The 15953-nt window shown below is 38.1% G+C and overlaps 1 protein-coding gene across 11 annotated transcripts in view; it reads right to left on the reverse strand.

Annotated features, from left to right (window-relative positions):
• Nucleotides 1-15953, reverse strand: part of Stau2 (staufen double-stranded RNA binding protein 2) — a 326027-nt gene that overhangs the window by 120460 nt on the left and 189614 nt on the right. For all 11 annotated transcript variants that reach the window (XM_045143113.1, XM_045143112.1, XM_045143108.1 and 8 more), the window contains one exon: nt 3918-4225. In XM_045143113.1, the coding sequence (XP_044999048.1) occupies nt 3918-4225 (308 nt within the window). The remainder of the gene's footprint in view (nt 1-3917; nt 4226-15953) is intronic.

Raw genomic sequence — 15953 nt, forward strand, 5'->3', positions numbered from 1 at the left:
AATTATTGGACTTGGAGATTTGTCACTGACTAGAGTTGCTGGAGTTACAAATTTTCATATTTTCCCCGTTTAAATCTTATGTTGGTTGAATGTTTCTTTGCCATGTCCAATGCCATCTTTTGTTGCATGAATGTTTATTCTGTGCCATTATGGTTTTTTTCGGGGGGGGGGGATTTTTTGGTATAATGGCTCAGTTAAAACATCTTGGACTATGGGGATGTGTGAACATCATTGGGATTGATTAAAAAAAAACTATGAGGACTTTTAATGTTGGACTGATGCATTGTATTGGATATCAGTTTATAGGGGCCAGGGGCAGAATGTGGTGGTTTGATTCAGGTGTCCCCCATAAACTTAAGTGTTCTGCATGTTACGTTCCCAGCTGATGGAGATTTGGGAATTAATGCCTTCTGGAGGCAGTATATTATTGGAGGTGGGCTTCTGGGTATTATAGCCAGTGCCAGTGTTTGGCACACTCTCCTGTTCCTATTGTATACCTTATGTGGGCCAGGGGGTGATGTCCACCCTCTGCTTATGCCATCATTTTCCCCTGACATCATGGAGCTTCCCCTTAAGTCTATAAGCCAAAATAAACCTCTTTTTCCCACAAGCTGCTCTTGGTTGGGTGATTTCTACCAGCAATGCAAACCTGACTAGAACAGGCATCATTCAGTACATAATGGTCATATGACAGATACCGAACAGTAAACCAATTAAATCTATCTAGCAAAGATAATTTGCTAAAGAATGTAAGTCATTTTCATTTTACATTAATTTTTCTAATGACTCATATAAATAAACTTAGTATTATTACTAGTTACTACTACAGTCAGTATGGAAAAGCATATTAAGGGTAGGAAAACTTAGAATAATGTTATCTACAACATAAAAGAAACACTTCTATTTAGCTGAAATTCAAAGTATTTCAAAATGCTTTTGCCATAAATTTCCTTGAAAGCTGAATGATTCTGAAACACTGTGATATTAAAATTAAGGAGTACCAAGTTATACAAGAAACCCTGAACATTATGACATGGTTTCAGTTCTCAATGAGTTTCTGAAGTGAGTAGAAGTTATAGAGGTAGGCTATAGATAACATGTAAGTTTCACAGTCCTATTAACATGAAACTTCTAAAAATAGTAAATCAAAAAGAATGCTTAGGTTTTAAAATAATTAAAATATACCGAATAAAACTTCAAAGACACAAATATTCATTTATGACAAAAATTCAGAAGACTTGTGTCGAAAATGGTAACAATCTTTAGATGGGACCAACCCATAATCAAAGAATTACTGAGGATGTGCATTTAAAACAACTTATTTTACCACATACTCATATTTTTACTTAGTATCACAATATAACTGACACATACAATGGTTTGGTTAGGCTTAAATCAAATTGCAATGGCAAAGGAAGGCCAAAAAAAGTTTACACAATCTTCAATAAGCAAAAATATATGTTCAGTGTGAAACAAAATAAAAAATTACTAATCTAAAAACAAAGAAAAAGAGTTTATTGTTTTCAAATTCCAGAAATAAAAGTAATAAAATGGCATATAATCTGTAACAAGCCAGTCTGATAATTTCCAAACTATAGTCTAATTAAGTCATGTAAAACCAAAAAACAGTCTTTATATTTTTCTAACAGGTATGTATACCTGAGAAAGTTATTGAGAAAGAAATGAACTTTAAAACATTTCCACACAAAGAACTTAATACCATGACATGATGAAGATGAGCTATGCATGTGACAGACACTAAGCCACTTCCCATAGATTTTTTTCACTGTCCAGCTGCAGATTGTGGTCCAGGAGCAACACCTTTCACACCAGTACCAGCTCCCTCAATCACAGAAGCATAGTAATGTTTACAAACCATCATTATATTCATTAATACGTGAAAGTCACAGATCAAAGGTCTGGAAATGTTTAGCATGTCCATAATTAAAAGTCTATTATCTCAGCACAAGCTTTGAAAAGAAGTTTAAGCAGTTAGCTCAGTAACAGTAGCAGCAAACTCTACATTTTAGTTAAAGATGGGATAAAATTATAGTCATTTTCATTGCCAAGAATGAATACATAAAAACAAATTTTAAACAAGTTTTTCTGGCAGCAAAATTGTATCTATTGTAACCTAAACAAACAAAAAAATGAATTCATGACTGGAGAGAGGGCTTTGAAGTTAAGGCATTTGCCTGCAAAGCCTAAAGATCCAGGTTCAATTCACCAGAACCCATGTAAGCCAGAGGCACAAGGTGGCGCATGCATCTGGAGTTCATCTCCACTGGCTACAGGCCCTGACATGCCCATTCCCTCTACCTGCTTTTTTCTCTCTCTCTAATAAATAAACGAAATAAAATATTTAAGTAAAAAAAAATGAATTCAGAAACTGAATGTAATCCATCTTTGTTTCTCTAAGAATATAGTCTTCCTCTCAAGCATAATGAAGGACCAGATGATAAACAAACATTGAGTTCCTTTTCAGCACATTTTATTTCTAATCTGTCTCATGCAGATCATTGACAGAACTATATAACACCTTTTTTCTAGTGCTTTCACTATATGAATGGGTGTCTTTTTTAAAAAGTAATTTATTGTGGTTCTTAAGGCAAACAACACATTTTAAAGTTATAACTTGAAGTGAAGCATTTAAAATTTCAGAGGACAGAGCCAGTGATTGGTAATAGCTTCTTTAATTTCATATTAGTAGTCCAATTTAAAACACTAGCAACTACCTGGCAGTAGATTGGAAAGAATCAGAAGGGATTTGTGAAGGAACAAAACCAAAACAAACATGCAAAAAGAAAAAAGAAAACACATGATCTTCTTTCTCATTTTATAATCTAAACTTGTAAAATGTTTATAAATACATGATCATTCTACACAATACAGATCTTCTAGAGCATTCTAAAGGAAATTACAGCTTTTGGTCTGGAGGAGTAAGACTAAGATGAAAAGATGTCAAACAGTGAAGTCAGGGGGAACGACAGCATCATTCTACACACAAGCAGGCTGCAGTTCATCCAGTCAGTTGATGGTTACAATTCAGTACATGTTTTTTTTCAAGGCAACTATGAAATCTGGACATGTGTATTTCCCCTTCCCACAGTTAACAATTCTTTTAAAGGCTCTGAAATATCCATAAGGGAGCACTGTTTTGTTGAAGTGGGTCCTCCAAAAGGGAATAAAGAATAAATAGGAGGAAAAGCTTCATTCTCAAATTCACACACACACAAGCTCCATTGTGAGCTGATTTTAGTACTCAGTGAAGAGCTGGTGGTACCACCAGAGGCAAGTGCCTCTCTGCCTAGCTGGTTCAACATATGAGCCAGTCAAAACAAATACTGTGTGGCAAACAACTAGAGAGCATTTCATTACTATTCAAATGCCATGTTGAGTGAACTCCTAAGATAACAGACTTCTCAGATGTTGTGCCAAACTGGTGTGCCTGCATTATTACTAACAGCAGAATGATAAATTCAAAACTGGTATGGGATAAAATCATCATAGAATTCAATCTTAATGTAAAAAGGAGGAGAGGAGAGTGTGAAATCATAACACCAAATGTCTCATGGCAGAATTTTTGTTTGTGGAATATGGTGAGGAAATGGATGTACCCAATCAAAACCAACTGGAAGACAGGACGGAATATGTAAATGTTTTTAAAGACAAGTGAGAAGAATAATGGAGAGGGGCCAGGCAGCAATAGAATTGCTGATATGCTCACTAGACAGAAAGCAAGAGAGAATGAGGCCTGTGCATATGGCTCTCCTTTTTCTGTCTTCTATGTTCCTACATAATGTACAATGTAAGTGCCATATAGGCCACACTAGCAGGCAAGAATAAGCCTTCTAATGGACAGAGATGAAATATTTGAAACTAATGAATTCTCTTTTTCTTTTTGCTTTGATTCATACCTGAAAGCCTTGAATCCTTGCTAAATATTCCAGCTGTTTTGAAGGCTGTACTGGAGAACAAGGGGGAGGAGGAGAACTTCCTTTTAAACCTATGGCTTCAGCTGGAGGAGATGTTCCATTCATAAGGAGTTCCCTGGCAACTGTAGCTGAACTATTCGATGTGGGAGATATACTGAAGAAAGAGCTTGAAGGTTGGTTCATATCTTTGGGGGACAAGTAGCCTAGAGTTGTGCCAGAGATCACCCTGTGACGGCTAGCTTCCATCTCTTGATAAACATCGGGAGACAGATGAAGAATTCCTTTTGGAGCTACAAATAAAACAACAAAAAAAAATTAAACAGTTAAAATGGAAACATGTTATAGCATTATAATTCAATGGTGTTTTTTGGTTATAGTAACAAAGAAATGAGAAACTACTGATCAAGCCTCTTCCTCATAACTGCAGCATCAATTCAGAGGGGCACATAGTGTGTGTCAGTTCAATGGGGAGGAAGACTGGAACTGTACAGTGTCTTCACCCTGCAGTTCAGTTCTGTAGGCCTCATAAGAGTGACAGGACCCAAGAGAAAGTGCAGAGGAAGAGACATCATGAATACTTCTCTTACTGCTAGCCTGACAACTAGCCTCAAGGTGATGGTGACAGATATGAATATAAATCAAAACCTGTGAAAGCAGAAATCCAGAGGCTACAGAGACCCAACATTAAATCAGACTGCCAACAGGACTACCATGGCTCAGGGAACATTGTGGAAGAGGGGTGAAGAGATTTTAAGAGCCACAGAGTGGGTAGGAATACCCTGAGGCATAGTCCCCCTGCTACCTCATAAGTACTGACTGAGGCCTTCATGACCCCACAGTGAATACCATAACCCTCACCAGGGTAATGGGAGCCAAGGTGAGAGGATAAGACTATAACCTGTGTGTACACACACACACACACACACACACACACACACACACACACACACACGTAAATCAAGACAAAAAAAAAAAAGAGCTATAGGAAGCATCCCAAAACATGAAGCAAGTGAGGTAAAATGAGGCAGGCTTAGTCCAAACATCTTCAGAGATAAAACCTAGGTATCCAGTAGACTATGGTCTTCTTCACCTAGCTGTCGTCCAAACAACTCTCACTCATGAACATGTCACAAAGCATCAGGGCATTGTCTTCCTCAATAAACACCATCCTGCTTAACTTATTTTGACACCATCATCTACCTGCTTACTATCCAATCTACGTTCCTGGAAATGCCTCTGATTCACCCATAACCAAATAGTCAGTCACCTATGGCTAGTCAAAGAACTCTAGAATTTGCCCTTGTGTTTTAGTCAGAACTAAAGGGTCATTGCCTTCCCAGTTTCCATTTTGCGGAACGTGCTCTCTGACAGTCAAACTGCACCACACCTCTCTGGGGAATTAAAAGTTTGCATCAGTAATGAATCTAAGAAGCCCAGAAATTCAGCTCGGTTCAATCTGAGTTTCCAAGCTTATTTTATAAGCAAGCTTTTTACATGGCATTAATAATGCCCAATATTTTGTGAAATTCTGGGGTCTAGCCCATCTTCTCTATTTTTCCACTGACACTTCCTCTGGTTAATCCTATATATTGAACTTCTCAACCTCTATGATTTCTCCAGCCTAGTGGTTTCTGGCTGGTACATTTTAAAGTCTAAAAAATCCTTTTACTTGTTCATTGTTCATTAATTGCTCTCTCTCTCTTTTTTTTTTTTTTTTTTGTTTTTGTTTTTGTTTTTCAAGATAGGGTCTCACTCTAGCTCAGGCTGACCTGGAATTCACTATGTAGTCTCAGGGTGGCCTCAAACTCATGGCAATCCCCCTACCTCTGCCTCCCGAGTGCTGGGATTAAAGGCGTGCACTACCACACCCAGCTTAATTGCTCTCTTGACTTCAGTGAACATCTTAATATTTATTTATTTGACAGAGAAAGAGAGACACACAAACAGAATGGGCCTCTTGCCCATTCTGAACACCAGATGCATGTACCACTTTGTGCATCTGGCTTTATGTGGGTACTAGGGAATCAAACCTAGGTTGTTAATCTTTGTAGGCAAGTACCTTAACCACTGAGCCATCTCTCTAGCCCTTCAGTGAACATCTTATAAAGTATTATTAAAAATCCTACCAGGGGCTGGAGAGATGGCTTAGTGGTTAAGCGCTTGCCTGTGAAGCCTAAGGACCCCGGCTCAAGGCTCAATTCCCCAGGACCCACTAGCCAGATGCACAAGGGGGCGCATGCGTCTAGAGTTAGTTTGCAGTGGTTGGAAGCCCTGGTGTGCCCATTCTCTTTCTCTCTCTCTCTCTCTCTGTTGCTCTCAAATAAATAAATAAAAATAAACAAAAGAATTTTAAAAAATCCTATCAGGTTAATCATGTTACCTCCATTATGTTAAGGCTCTGCAAATTAAAAAAAAATTATTTGAGAGAGAGAGAGAGAGGCAGATAGAGTGGGTATGTCAGGGCCTCTAGCCACTGCAAATGAACTCATGTGCCACCTGTGCGTCTGGCTTACACGGGTACTGGGGAATTGAACCTGGGTTCTTAGGCTTTACAGGTAAGTGCTATCTCTCCATCCCAGGTTCTGCAAATTTATCTCATTCCATTGTATAAAAATGTTTCTGTTTCTTCATTTTCTTTAATTCTCTGTGTTGGTATTTGTACATTAGACAAAATAGCTACCTTTTCTTATCTTCATACATTAGCCCTGTACTAGATAAATTTCTCACCAATCAACTTGGGTAGACATTCTGAATATGTCTCAAACTTTTGTATTACTCTGACCTGCTTTTTTGTCCTTGACACCCCAGGTATGTCAGTCCTACAGGCACTCTGAAATAAGCCAATCCTTTAGGTGGCCCTCAGAAAAACTAAGTCAGTGAACACACAACGTACTTCTTATCTCCCAAGATGAAGTTAGGCACTGGACTGTTAGCTCTGGAATAGGCTAGAGGAAGTGGCGATTATAACCAACAGTCATTTCTCATTCACTGGCCCTCACTGGAGGGAGGGAGGAGGCAGAAAAGATGAATGGGGCAAAGTGGGAAGGGAAAGAAATTAAAAAGGAAAAGAAGGAAGGAAAGAGAGAAGGTAGGAATAGGGAGAGAGGAGGATAGGGGGAAGTAGAAAGGGAAAACAGTAGCTTAGGAAAGGCCTGCTGGGGACGACACTAAATTTCAAGGGATAAGGTGAACCAGCAAAAAGAAGGATGTGCTCACTTTGGCAGCACATATTTAAAAAAAAAGGAGGAGGAAGAGGAGATGATGATGATGATGATGATGATGATGATGATGCAGGGGCCAAGGAAGGGACTGGAGAGTTTGTGTTGCAAGAAACATCAGGCCATACCTAACTAGTAGGGCATGAAAGAGGAAATAGACACTACAAGAGGTGAAGGCAAGGTGACTTCACCCTGATATTAAGTCATATTAAAGTTGTGTGTGTTTGGGTCTTGGCAGAGAGTTCTGTTGATGAAGAGCTTACCATACACTCATGAGTTCCTGTACTCCCTCCCTATGCCACATACAAATCCCAGGGATGGTGGCATGCACCTGTAATCTAAGGAGGTGGTGACAAAAGGATGCCTGGGACTCCCTGACCAGCCAGTTTGGCCTATCCAGGCCCATGGGATAACCCTTGTCTCAAAAAAGATAGATGGTATTCCTGAGGAAAGCACCCAACATTGTTCTCTGGCCACCGCATACACATATGTGCATTAGAACAAAAAAGAAAAAGATAGTTTTGTGTCTTTTAGTAGCTTATCCAGCTCACAATAACATATCAATTCTATTTTATAGATTCTTTCTACCTTTGTGTTAGTTTTTAAGTTCTGTACATTAATAATTGTTAATTAATAATTGTTAGCTTTCTCTCTCTTTTGCTTTTTTCAAGGTAAAGTCTCTCTCTAGCCCAGGCTGACCTGGAATTCTCAAGGTGGCCTCGAATTCAGGGTGATCCTCCTATCTCTGCCTTCTGAGGGCTGGAATTAAAGTTGTGTACTACCATGCCTGGCTAAATAATTGTTAGTTTTTAATCCTATAGAAATTTCATTAAAAAAAGTTTGGGGGGGGTTTCAATGTAGGGTCTCATTCTAGCCCAGGCTGACCTGGAATTCACTATGGAGTCTCAGGGTGGCCTTGAACTCATGGTAATCCTCCTATCTCTGCCTCCCCAGTGCTGGGATTAAAGGCGTGCACCACCACGCCCGGCCCTCAATAAAAACTTTTAAAAGAAAATATGCATTAGACAAAATATAAAAAAAAATCTCACCAACCAGAAGAAATTACTCTTAACATTTTAAAGATATGTTTGTATTCTTTGTTATTTATACACATTTTAGCAGATAAAGCTTGAAAAATTAAAATACAAGAATATAACATGAAATCATGTTTATAAAACTACACTTTGTACCAATTTTTAAAATATATTTTATTATATAGACTGGGTTTTTGTTCATGCTCACATTTGTGTGTGGTATTCATGCATGTGTATGCAAATTCATATATGTGGGCATACTGTGTATGTATGAAAGAGAGAAAGATTGTATGTGCAAATGTGGGGGGGGGCATGGAAATAAGGGGCTGATGCCAGGTATCCTCTTCAGTCTATTTATTTACTGAGACATGCTCTCTCATCGAATCTAGAGTGCACCAATTTGGCCACTCTAAACTAGCCAACTTTCCCCAGGAATCCACCTGTCTCCACTAACTGAGTGCTGGGATTACAGGCTCATTCCACCAAATCTATCACTTTTTTTTTTGCGGGGGGGGTTCTGAGGATCCAACCTCAAGCCTCAGTTGAGACTTTCCCCAGGCTGTATCAACTGGGTTTTGGTGATTTTATATACATATATATCAGTTTGACAAGCAGGGCCCTAGGGTGAATCCCAGCACCACATACTTTAAAAAACAGAAAAAAGAAAGAAGAAAAGGAAAGAAAGGAAAAGAAAAAGAAAAATCCATACTTTACATGTCTAATTTGTTGCCAAGTTTTGCAATTATAAACACAAAGTTGAATATTTTTTTAACTAAATCCTGGTTCACATAAAATTTATTTCCTTTAAGTATAAGTATAATTCTAGTTCAAAGGATATGCATTTTAGATTTCTTACATTTTAAAGAAGTTACATTGACTTTCTATTCCCACAGAAATACATGAAAATGCTTTATTTCCTATTTTGGCACTAGATATTATGAGTTTAAAATGTTTCCACTTATGAACAGTGACAGAAAACAGGTCAGGGGTTGCCTGGGAATGGGGCTGGCACAAGTGACAGATTATGAAAGGGCAGGAGGAAACTTTTGGGAAGACAGAAATGTTCATTTCACAAGCTTATAAAAATGTTTCAACTGATTAAGCTGTATATACTACATGCAGTTGATCACACTTCAATTAAAGTTATAAAAACACCAATATGATAAGTAAAATTTTTAATTTAATTAAATAAATAAAATTTAATTTCTTCATTAGCTACATATACAACATGTAATTTTTATTTAAATAATTTAAATACTATAACTATAAATTATATACTCATTTAAGAAATCAAGAAATTTAACTCCTAGAATTTTTGTTGTCATTTGTTTTGAGGCAAGGTCTTACTATGTATCCCTCACTGGCCTGGAATTTGTTATGTAGATTAGGCTAGTACAGAACCTCCTGAACATGGAATTATAGGCCACAGCACCTTGTTTTAGTATTGTTACCATGCAACAGCAACAGGCTTGCCATGTCAATATTGTAAAGCAAAAAAAACATTTTCAATACTCACACCATAACATCACAGTAGGAGAGTGTACAAGAGTTAGGTTCCCTTACCAAACAGCAAAGCCTGTGTTGACTTTTCTTTGTTAATAAGGAAGTTTTCTTTTTAGAGAGCTTAACTAATTAGGAAGTCACAAACATGGTTTCTAAATGATTTTCAACTTGAATATCAGTAACAATATACAGGTCAGTTATACTTTATTCAGGTTTTTCATTTTGTAAACTTAAGCTACTTTTCAACAGTAAAAATATAATCAGTGTAAGTTGGGATAAGGCTGCAGAAATTGCCCAATGGTTAAGTCACTTGTCTGCAAAGCCTAATGATCTGGGTTAAATTCCCCAATACCCACATAAAGCCAGAAGCACAAAGAGGCACATGCATCTGGAGTTCGTTTGCAGTGGCTAGAGTTCCTGGTATGCCCAGTCTCTACAACTCTTTCTCTCTTCCCCTCTTTCCATCCTTGCAAATAAATTAATTAAAATTATTAAAAAAGCAAGTTGAGGGCTGGAGAGATGGCTTAGCAGTTAAGCGCTTGCCTGTGAAGCCTAAGGACCCCGGTTCGAGGCTCGGTTCCCCAGGTCCCACGTTAGCCAGATGCACAAGGGGGCGCACGCGTCTGGAGTTCGTTTGCAGAGGCTGGAAGCCCTGGCGCGCCCATTCTCTCTCTCTCTCCCTCTATTTGTCTTTCTCTGTGTGTCTGTCACTCTCAAATAAATAAATAAATAAAAATTAAAAAAAAAGCAAGTTGAGATGTGTATTATTTAAAAACCTTTAACTTATATGCCATTTAGATCTCCAAAAAATTTACTCCAATTTATGTTTCTACTAGGAGGGTGAAAAATAGATTCCAATTATTCTAAATAGCCATTGCCTTCCTACTATAATTCATCATGTTAGCTTATTGTTCTGGATAAAGTGGTCTAAAAACCTAGCAGTCTATACTTTCTCTAAACTCAGTTTTGCTCATAGACTTTGACTAAATATTGCGTTTTTCTGTTTAGGCTTGTTACATTCCATTTACATTCACTCTGTATGACAAGGTCTTGAACTCACTCGGCTGCCATCCCTCTTTGTACCTGATTCTGCCCCTATTCCTCCCTTGGTACTGTCAGCACTATACACAGCCACCCTGCAGACAGAACAGTGGAATTGCTCATCACCTCAGGAAGTATGATTTTAATGATAACAACCACCCTATGAGATGGGCTTTATCATGTTTCTATATTAGAAAGGAGAAAACTGAATCCTGCAGAGGTTTCAATTAAAAAAAAAGTTGCTAGTCATAAGAACTGTGAATTGGGTGAAAAAGGAAATCAAAGGCCAACAATGTGAAGACATAGATTTGCTAGAATAATGTAGCAAAAATTTTAAAACAGCCATTACAAAATACTTCAGCTTTACACATGCAAGAAACACAGAAAGCCTCAGAAAATAGAAAGTTCTGAACAAAGAGAAAAAAGAACATAGATAACTGGGCACAGTGCACAGGCTTGTAATTGCAGCCCTGGAGAGGGAGCAGCAGGAGGAGCAGAGCAAGCTCCAGGCTAGTCTGGGGTACACAGTAAATTCAAGTCAGGCAAAGTTAGACAGTGAGACCCTGTGGAGAAAGAAGGAGGGAGGGAGACTAAAAGAATCAAATGGTAGTTAACAACTAAAACACTAAAGTAAAAAGCGTAAGGGATGGGTTCAATATCTGAGTAGAGGAAAAAGAGAAAGCATTTCATTGCACCTGGCTTTCATTGCACCTGCCCTTTGACAGTGCAGTCACACTACGTATGCTATCTTCCTCTTAGTCACTTAGTAGCCATCTCCATTCTTAGACAGACTGCTACTATATCATTTGTGCTCAGATAACCTTAATTTCTTTAATAATGGCCCCAAAGTGTAAGAGAAATAATGTAAAGGCAAGGAAGTGCCAGAGCTTGAAACACAGAACAGATTAACTCTGATAAAATGTAGCAGTGCCATAGGGCATATGGAAATAGTATAAATTATGATATTGCTTGTGTTTTTTCTTTAAATGTATCTCCTAAGGACTAAGGGGGACCATTATATAATTTAATACTTAACGTAACCACTGAAAAGGCTCTGTAAGATGGCATTCAAAAGCACTTCAGATAATCTAAATAAAATTCTAACTAGCAATTAAGCAAACAAGAAAGTGTTGTATAAAAACCAACACAAGCTACAGATGACTGGGCTTCTGCGTGAGAATGAAAATACTTAGTAGCAGAGGCCAGTAAGTTAAAAAGGAGACATAAAGGGTAGAGAAAGGAAGGGAGGAGGATACTTGATAGGTTGATATTGTATATATGTAATTACAATGATTGTAATGGGGAGGTAATATGATGGAGAATGGAATTTCAAACGGGAAAGTGTGGGGGTGGGGAGGGAGGGAATTACCATGGGATATATTTTATAATCATGGAAAATGTTAATAAAAATTAAAAAATAAAAATAAAAAAACCAACACAAATACATAGAAAACAATATAAAATCATATACTTAAGCCATAACATATAACAATGGTATTAAATGTAAATTATCTAAATACATTAATTAAAAGGAGTAAGGTAGATTTGAAATATGACCCAACTATATTGCCATCCACAAGAAACTCACATTAAATATAATGATATTGGTCAAATGAAAATCAAAAGATGAAGGAAACAGATATATCATGCAAAAGTTAATCAAAACAAAGCAGAAGGTTCTACTCTCAAATGACAACATGAGAAGATTCATGGATCTATTCCCATATAATCACAACTGGTAAAAATTTATTTTAGGACACAAAACATGGCTCAGATATTTAAGGGGTATGCTTGCAAAGCCAGTGTCCCTACTTTGATTCCCCAATACCCATGTAAACCAGACATATGAAGTGGCACATGTATCTGGAGTTGCTTTACAACAGCAGGGGGCCCTGATGAACCCATATTCACTCACTCTCTCTCATAGCTAAATTTTTTAAAGTTCATTTTTAAAAAACTTTAAAAATCTCTGGAAATTGTGCCAACAAAATGCCACAAACTAGGAAACATTTCCCTGCATAATAATAATCTGGCTAGTCTTTGTCCCCAGTTACTGGGAAGTAACTTCTAAATCCTTAAACTTTCCTGAATGACAAGAATATTTTCATTTTCCTGGTGGGCAGATGGGCCATACAAGAGTATATGCTAATTAGGTGGCTCATGGTGAACCTTTAGTCTATACTAATCAGATGACTCAGGATGGGGTTGACCAAGCCAGAGAGACCAACCATATGATTAAAGTGGGGGCTTCATGCTGCATAATCAGTTTATTCCAAAGGCTTGAGATTGGTAATTTTTTTAATCATTTTAATTATAAAGTTTTTTATTTATTTGCAAGAAGAGAGAAATAGAGAGAAGAGATAAAGAGAACAGGCATGCCATGGCCTCCAGCCACTGCAAATGAACTCCAGATATACGTGCCACTTTGTGCATCTGGCTTTACGTGGGTACTGAGGAATCAAACTTGGCTTGTTAGGTTTTGTAGGCAAGTTCCTTAGCCACTAATCCATCTCTTTGGCCCCAAATTATTTTTCTTTTTTTTAAAATTTTTTAAATTTTTATTAGCATTTTCCATGATTATAAAAAAAAAAACATAAAAATAAAAAAATCCCATGGTAATTCCCTCCCTCCCCACCCCCACACTTTCCCCTTTGAAATTCCATTCTCCATCAAATTGCCTCCCCATCACAATCATTGTACTTACATATATACAATATCAACCTATTAAGTACCCTCCTCCCTTCCTTTTTTTTTTTAATTTTTTATTTATTTATTTGAGAGAGACAGACACAGAGAGAAAGACAGATAGAGGGAGAGAGAGAGAATGGGCGCGCCAGGGCTTCCAGCCTCTGCAAACGAACTCCAGATGCATGCGCCCCTTGTGCATCTGGCTAACGTGGGACCTGGGGAACTGAGCCTCGAACCGGGGTCCTTAGGCTTCACAGGCAAGCGCTTAACCGCTAAGCCATCTCTCCAGCCCCTCCCTTCCTTTTTAAAAAAGATTTATTTATTAGAGACAGAAAGAGAAGGAGAGAGAAAAACAGAGAGAGAGAATGAGCACGCCAGGACCTCCAGCCACTGCAAATGAACTCCAGATGCATGTGCCACCATGTGCATCTGGCTTACATGGGACCTAGAGAATCAAACCCAGGTCCTTAGGCTTCGCAGGCACTCTCTAGCCCAAGACTGGTATTAATTTTACAGTCAATGATTCAATCAATTACGACAACATAATGAATTCTAAATAAAAACTGTGATAGAAGTTGAAGTAAGATTTCCTGTTTGGCATTACTCTGTACATACTATTATATACCAGTGTGCCAGGAGGGTGGCGTCTTAACTCCGTAAGAAGAAGATATCAGAAGATTCACAGTTGGGGTCCTTTCAGAGCTCACTTGATGTCTCTCTTTTGGCTTGTACTCTCCCCTAACCCCATAAGGATAAGAAGACACTTTCTCGTCAACTTCTCATCAAGAACCATGGAATGCACTAGAAGGGGAAGGGGAAGGCTATCATATTTTCTCATTTCTCCTAGCATTAAGTTGCAGAAGTTGATTCCTAGTGTGTGTAGCCAAGATGTTGGAGGATCTTTTCTATACAGAGGTCATCTACAAATTGATGCTCTGTACAGCCACAGCAAGCTCAGAAGACTTGAGCATGAGCCACCCCCTTTCCCCGGCTTCTTCATAAAAGAGAGGTTCTTCATTTGAAAAGGAAAGTCAAGAACCTTAACCTGGCACACAATCAGAAAGCAGGATGTCACCCTAAAAGAAGTAGGCCACAGTTTCAAATTTCTACTTTGGGATAGTGGCTCAGAAATTGTGTTTCCAAAGGAGGGAGTAAGTTTGTAAGAACAAAGAACTCCAAAAACTTTATGAGAGAAAATGATTTTATTTGCTACAGAATGTGGGAGAGAGTTCAAGCCTAACTACACTCTGGAAAACAGTGGCAGTTTTGGTTGTAAGTAGTTCAAAGGAGAATGGTGGTTTCTGAAAGCATTGGCTAGCTTGTTAAAATGAGATATAGCTAAAAATAATCTTCTTGAGGTGAGAACAAACTTCAAAGACTGACCTTGAAAACTATCTTATTGGGGCTGGAGAGATGATTCAGCAGTTAAAGGCACTTGCTAGCAAAGCCTGATGGCCTGGGTTCCAGTCCTCTGTACCCACATTAAGCCAGATGCACCTGGAGTTTGTCCATAGTGTCAAGAGGCCCTGGCATGACCATTTCTCCCCATTTCTATCTTTCTGCTTGAAATAAACAAAATATTTTTTAAAACTATCTTGCAAAGGGTTCCAAATTTAATTGGATCAGACCATGAACAATTTAGGATGGGCACACACACATACACTCTCACATGAACAGTTCATCAGCAACTAGTTGAGCTGTACAGCTGTCTATACTAACAGAGGCAGAGAGCCTAACAAAAACCAGAGAGAAAGAGAGACTGTTAAAGAGCCTAGTAAGTCCATTGTCATGCCAGGTGACCACGCACACGCTCAAGAATGTGCCTCTGAGGAGCAACTCAGTCTTCATGCTGCAAGAGAAGTAGTATAGCCAAGTCATTAGGTAAAGGGACAAACAGCAACAATGAGCCCAGGAGAGGGTGAGGGGAGGAATCAGGACCCAGAGCTGTTATATTACCTAAATCTCCAGTTTTCCCACATAACAGTTTGAATATGCAAAGAAACCAAACTTCAACTTCCCAAACTAATACATAGGTTTAACGCAATTCCAAAAAAAAAAAAAAAAAAAAAAAAAAACTCTCAGCAATATTTTTGTAGATAGAAACAACACTACTGTAAATTTGGAAAGACAAAGGGAGTAGAGTATCTACAACAACCTGCAGAAGAATAAAGTAGGAGAACAGTCCACTCAATTCAGACTTATATCCCTGTATCAACCAACATCAGAGTGAGTCACCAAAGGGATAAGCTCACAGGTCGATGAGACCAAAACACATCCCAGTGCCTTTTCTCAGAAATGCAAAAGCAATTCCACAGGGAAAGGAAGCCTTGTCAACAATGAAGCAGATGGACACCCACAAGAAAAATGAGAAAAAAGAATCTTGATCTACATCTCACACTTTATACAAAATCATCTCAAAATGTACCTCAAGCTTAAATGTAAAAGTACAAAAAAAAAAAAAAAAAAGAAAGAAAGAAAGAAACTTTGGAAGTAGGGATAAGAAAAGAACTCTTAGACTTTATATTACAAGCACA

The sequence above is a fragment of the Jaculus jaculus genome, chromosome 2, assembly GCF_020740685.1.
Source record: "Jaculus jaculus isolate mJacJac1 chromosome 2, mJacJac1.mat.Y.cur, whole genome shotgun sequence".
Lineage (NCBI taxonomy): Eukaryota > Metazoa > Chordata > Mammalia > Rodentia > Dipodidae > Jaculus > Jaculus jaculus.